Consider the following 6,822-nt stretch of genomic DNA (forward strand, 5'->3'; position numbering starts at 1 on the left):
AATTTTTATTTATTATTTATTAGTTTATTATGTATTCAGTGTTCTGCCTGCATGTATCCCTGCAGGCCAGAAGAGGGCACCAGATCAGATGGTTGTGAGCCACCATGTGGTTGCTGGGAATTGAACTCAGACCTCTAGAAGAACAGCCAGTGCTCTTAACCTCTAAGCCATCTCTCCAGCCCACAACCTATTTTTAATACATTAAAATTTAATGGCAACTAAATTTTGTTCAGAGGAGTTTTCAGCATTGAGTAAAAAAAATAAAGAGAAAACACGAGATTTATTTAATTTTTGTAATTATCCTGATCAACTCATTCATAAATAGAAACACTTACTTCATGTTCTGTCACCTAAAAATTTTCAGCTATCATTTGAAGCAAAAGCAAAGATGCACAAACAACAGAGTTATAACATTAACAAGACTGAGTGCTGATCCAGAATGCAAAAGGACAAGACAGCACCCATGGATGAATGGATCCAAAATACAGCTGACGCTGGATCTCACACTTGCAACACTATTTGGATAGAAGATATGATTTCTAAAAATTTTAAGAAAAATCAAAAGGTCAGCTTTTTAATTGTGGTAGACAAGATCACCTGAAAAGGCACTGTAGGCCAGGCATTCCTAGAAACAATGTTTCTTCTAGAGATGATCCAAACAGACAGCCCCAACCTTATGGAGTGTGCAGAACCTATGGCAAAGGTCAGCACTGGACTAATGAATGCAGATCAACAAAGTCCTTTAACCTGTCAGAGATCTGCTGCAAATAACATTTAAAATGTTTAAGTTTTCTGCAGTGAACTGTGGCCATCCCCAGCAGTGACCTTTGAGGTTTCCAAGAAGATGATGGGGCCCTGCAATGATGATTCCACCGGGACTGTGGTAACACCACTAAGCTGACAAACATCATCCAAATATCAGCTTTGAACTACAAACTGCTCGGGACAGTTTCAAGGTGATTAGCTGAAATGGTATGGCCTCACAGACTAGTCCAGACAGGACTTCAGAGGAGCCCTGCACTTTCCCCTCACACTGGGACTGGACAGCAGCTAGCTCTCCCAGGACTTCCATTGCCTCAGTTTCTCAGGGTCCTCCAAAGATGCTGTCACACAGACATTCCCCAGCCCCAGACCACAGGAAGTAATTCTAAGAACATGATGCCCACATTCCCAAGAGGTGGGGTGGGTGGTTTTCAGCCATTCAGTGGATTATGGATCACTGTTTGGGGGGTTGATTACAAGTTGTTATTGGAAAGGGAGGAAACTAAAGCAAGGAAGTTAGACTAAGGGATCTCTTTCTAGAAGGTTTTAAAAGGGGGATATAGGAAGATAAAAGGGTAGATTACTGAATCTACTTTTAAATTAATAAACAACTATTAACCGTAAATATTTTACACTGGTATGGATTTTGGTATATAGATACAAATTTGTTATTTTTGTCACAACATGCTATACTATGCTTCTACTCTTAATGTATTTTTGTATATTGATAGAAATTTAAGGTTATTTTTGTAACAATATACTGTATCTATGTTTCTACTCTTGTTTAAGGTATTATACCTACGCAGCTCAGTTAAAAATGTAGCGTAAAGTTCTAGTCACTGAAAGCTATTATTAGAAACAATTTAGGATGATACAGAAATGCAGTTAGTAGTTAGTTATCTACACCAATCTAACTTATAGTCATATTAAGTATGTTTTCAAGGTCAAACAGAGTTATTTTAGACAGACGGTCTTCAAACACTTCAGAGATCTACAGGATATAGCATTTAAGGTGTTTTAATAACCTAAACAAATAACATTCTACAGAAACAGGAGCAAACATACCCCTTACTCCTTCCCTAGAGGTGCTTCAGGAACAGCAAATTCCTTTATTCTGGGCCATGGTAATTCATTAGAAGGGCATTAGAAATTGGGTACTAAAAATAAGCACTTTTATAAAAACCTATGATATATCCACTTCCAGAAACTCCACATTATATTTCTCATCACAGCACTGACTCATGCATTCAACTATGCTAAGAACCTGATACAGCATTACAGTAAATACCAGAGACACAAAGTGAGTACATCTCCTCATATTCAACAAGCTTAAGTGATCTCAACTAAGGAAAATAAGAAAGCGAAGATCCAGAGACGCACAACTGCTGCACCCCAGAGGGCTGACTGTGACACTGACACATTGTCACAGCACTCAGCACAACATGAGAACATGCAAAGCTTTCAATGTTATTTATTCAGGGTTGAGATGGAGTGAATTCAGTTCTACTTAAAAGTTTTCCCATTATTAATTTAAAGGGCTATTATTGCCACAACAGTTCACTATAGAATAATAGAAGGAAATAGTTTTTTTTTTAAAACCTGTATAAGTTGAAGCAATGACTTATACAACAACAGTAATATAGAAATCACAGGGATAGGGTATAGCTCAGAAGCAGAGCACAAGCCAGATGGGGGTGAAAATACAAAATGGCTTAAATGTCATAAGTCAGTGGATTTAATTCCATAATATTTATTTCACTACAAATAAAATACTCCAAAGTAAATGGGGCCTCATACACACAACTCATTCTCTATACAATGGAGTTTGCAACTGAAAGAGAATAGTTACAGAGTCTCAGGATCACCCCAGCAAAACACTGATGCTCAGGCTGTAGAGCAAAGGATTAATGCTTCAAATGAAATAGAATAAATTCTACAATTTACAAATACTCACTTCTATACAAAGAACCATAGAAATGTGTTGATAAAAATCCTCTAACACTGAGTGAATTTACTTACTACCTCATCTGTCCCCATAAAACTCCACATTATATAGTTACAGGCATTCTTTGGTTTGGGAGAGGGGAACATTGCACACGTCCCTTGGAGGCAGGAGGAAGACCTCAGGTGTCTTATCACATTCTTCTCTATTCTCTTGAGAAAGAGTCTCTCACTAGGAATCATGCATTTTTAGCTAGGCCAGATGGCCAGCAAGCAGCGGGTATACTATGGTTACAGACACACATGGTCTCTTAGTTAGGCTTTCTATTGATGTGAAGGGCCACCATGATCATAACAACTCTTACAAAGGAAAACATTTAACTGAGGTGGCAGCTTACAGTTCAGAGGTTCCATCCATTATCATCATGGTGGGGAGCATGGCAGCATGCAGGCAGACATGGTGCTGGAAAAGGAGCTGCTACATGTTGATATGCAGGCAACAGGAAGTAGACTGAGACACTGAACGGTATCTTGAGCATATATGAGACCTCAAAGCCTGCCTATGCAGTGACATACTTCCTCCAACAAGACTACACCTACTCCAACAAGACCATACCTCCTAATAGTGCCATTTTTAGGGGCCATTTTCTTACAAACCACCACACAAAGCCTTTCAGGTGTGCACTAGGGATCAGAGCTCAGGCTCTCACACAGGAAGTGTTCTTCATTATCCATGTTACAGGTATTTCTATGGGAATTACTCGGCATATCCAGTTATGAACAAAAGTACAATTTACACACAGGCACTCATCTTCCATTAACTCTAACCACTCAAATTCAGCTCTGTGCTACGAGAAACACAGTTTACTATTTAGATTTCCCTTGCAAGTATGAGACAAATGGGTTCTGACATAAATTCCCTATTTGTAATATGGAGCTGTGGGCCGCTTCCCGCCACTCTGCTCCCACATGGCTAGCTTTACCCGAGATAACAACCCACAAACTGTATTCTTTTAAACACTGCTTGTCCCATTAGTTTTAGCCTCTTACTGGCTAACTCTCACATCTTGCTTTAACCCATTTCTAATAATGTGTGTAGCACCACGAGATAACTTACCAGGGAAGATCTTAACCTGCGTCTGTGTCGAGTGGGAGAATCATGGCGACTGTCTGACTCAGCTTTCTTTCTCCCAGAATTCTGTTCTGTCTACTCCATCCACCTAAGGGCTGGCCTATCAAAGGCCAAGCAGTTTCTTTATTAATTAACCAATGAAAGCAACAGATAGATGACACTCTCACATCACCTATTTCCAAACCTTAAATAGGAATCTCTAACCAGATGTTAGAAGGCAAGAGGCAAAGGGTTAAAATGGATCGATAAACTCACTGGTTTGATTCGAAGCTGATTATCCACCACCTCTAGAATGGCATGTCTTCTGGAAACTCTTTTGTCTGTTATCTACAAGGAAAAACATGTCAAATTTAGCCACCTCCTGAAAAGATAAACAAAACCCTTAGCAACACCTATGAAGTCAGTAAGCTAGATATCAAATATATTATTAACTCAGTAACTACTTGTCAGATACTTGCTCTCATTTAACACAAACAGTGAAGAGAAGAAGGGACTTAGCAAAGTCAGGAAAGAGTAAATGACTACCAAAAAGCCTGGAATCTACATATCCCCAAACCCTCACAATTCCTACACATGAAACCTACCTAGAAAGGATTCCTACCAGTAAAATCTAACAAATAAGAAAAATGTACCAGTTAGGAAATATTTCCAACATAAAAATTCAGCTTGTCATAAATGTTAAGTGATAAATGTGAAGGGTGTGGCCACAATTTAGGCAGACACAGGTTGAACAACCTCATTCCTGTTCTGGGGCCATGTGTGGCAGTTAAACAGTAAGAAGGCAGAAGGGAAGCAGCCCAAGCCAAGCATTCACAGTGAAGAAGAGATCTGCATCTATGTCTTGAGTACAATTACTTCCTGTTTGGAGTTAACAGTGGTCAATTTACACTCACAATTATTTACCCACACCAAAGTTCAAAACTGCTTCTATCATAAATGCTCAAATGATCCTCCTTCCCACCTCACTGTAAACATAATAGTTGAGAATAACTTGTTTATCCCTTGACTGGTACATGATAAAAAAAAACATCCTAAGCAACACCTATACAACATTATGATTATATGACCTGTCTTACGATTAGTTTACCTACTATCAAATACTTGAGGTCTAGCATTACATATAGCAGGGTCAACATTATCCCTCTGAGCATGCTATAGCAATGTATAGATAAAATTAAAACTACTGAGCCTGCAAAGCCATTGAAACTGTCACAAATCAGTACTCATCCTTTAAAATCATGTAGCACTTCCACGCTGATGACACGACTCTGAACGTACAGGGCCACGCCACAGTGAGGACCCACACGCGATTATTTCAGAAAACAGTTCACTTAAAAAACTCTAGGAAAAATATCTCCAAAACCTCATTTAAAATATGGCTATTTCAAAGAAGCAAATATTCTAATTTTTTTAAAAAAAAATAGAAGTTTACAGACTCCGCCATGGTTTGTGATGTGTTCCTGAGTGGACAGATCCAGCAGCAGTTTGAATACAAAGCTCCATGCCGAGCTCCACACCAGGACTCGCCGTGTGCTGCCGCAGCTCTTATTCACTCTGCATACCTGGACACTGAAAGCCAGGAGCTTTAAGAAACTCAGGCAGTCACACTCAGAGCACGCAGTGTTCAAAGTCCTTATTCTTACTAGTAAAAAGTGAGAGGAAGAAATGACTAGGACAATGCCTAAATAAAATCATTCAGAAGCAGTCACAGCAATGCAACTACTCCTGTTTTTATTGTGAGGATCAAGATCTCATCGTCACTTCACCACAGATGGACTCTAGCTGTCGGGGGAATGTCGTGAGAAAACCACAAGGAAGGTTCCTCTAGGAGTCCACCAAGGCTGCTCCTCTTTTTACACTATCCATCAGCAGGAACAGATCGCCCAGGCTAAACTCTAGGAAGAATGGGCTGTTTTGAATAATACAAAAGTATAGTGTGACCTCTAGTGGGCACATGGTTTATTCCATTACAAATGTCTCTTGGCTTAAAAGTTTTCTTGGGTACAGAGCTGCATGCCTGTAACCCCAGCTCTTGAGAGTGAGGCAGGAAAATTATAAGTTTAAGGGCAGGCTGGGCTATGTAGTGAGATCCTGTCTTTAAAACAAATACATTTGAAATAACCTAAATTCGAAACACATCCTCCAAAAAATCAAAGAGATCAACAGCTAGGGAAAAAAAAAAAAACCATATCAACAACCAGGAAACAGAGATTCCAAAACCCTTTAGCTAACATGCTGGAGAAAGACAGGAACAGCCAAATGGTTAAATACTAACAAATACAACTTCATAGTGAAATCTGCAAATGTCTGGTTCCTAATCTTCCCAAAGAGGGTACAGAATATAGAGCTTATGGCCATTTGTGTGTGTGTGTGTGTGTGTGTGTGTGTGTGTGTACCAACTTTTTTGGGTTTTTTTTTTTTTTGGTTTTTCCAGACAGGGTTTCTCTGTAGCTTTGGAGCCTGTCCTGGAACTAGCTCTGTAGACCAGGCTGATCTCGAACTCACAGAGATCCGCCTGCCTCTGCCTCCCTAGTGCTGGGATTAAAGGCATGCGCCACCATCGCCCGGCTTGTGTATCAACTTTTAATGACCAGTTTATAGTCCAGCTTTCTCATCTGAACCAGGCTAGTAAAAAGTGACTGACTCAAAAGCTTTGAAAGGATTAAATTAGAAATCTCTTTAGCCAATGACTGGTTTGCTACCCAGACTACTTAAGGGTTGGCTACTGATATTACCCAAAGGACTGCTATTATCAGGTAAGGTCAACCAGCCCTGCAGAAGAGGTCAGGGGATAAAAGAATTAACTTGGGGTGTGGGGGAGGGGCACTGGATTGACCAACCTTTTCTGTAATGGGCCATACAGTGCTGCAAATACTGTAAGCTTTGTAGGTCAACAAGCCATTGTTAACCCTTAGAGTAACAATTCGCCCTTAAAAGTTAATAGGGGAGACGAGCAATGCAGGCACCCGCAGACTAGCTATGCAGGC

The 6,822-nt window shown here is 39.9% G+C and overlaps 1 protein-coding gene across 1 annotated transcript in view; it reads right to left on the minus strand.

The window, feature by feature from the left end:
• Positions 1 to 6,822, minus strand: part of Aplf (aprataxin and PNKP like factor) — a 53,679-nt gene that overhangs the window by 40,354 nt on the left and 6,503 nt on the right. The window contains exon 2 of the mRNA XM_050165454.1: positions 4,091 to 4,162. Coding sequence (XP_050021411.1) covers positions 4,091 to 4,162 — 72 coding nt within the window. The remainder of the gene's footprint in view (positions 1 to 4,090; positions 4,163 to 6,822) is intronic.

Source organism: Alexandromys fortis, unplaced genomic scaffold, assembly GCF_014885135.2.
Source record: "Alexandromys fortis isolate MF-2015 unplaced genomic scaffold, M_Fortis_MF-2015_v1.1 scaffold_158, whole genome shotgun sequence".
NCBI lineage: Eukaryota > Metazoa > Chordata > Mammalia > Rodentia > Cricetidae > Alexandromys > Alexandromys fortis.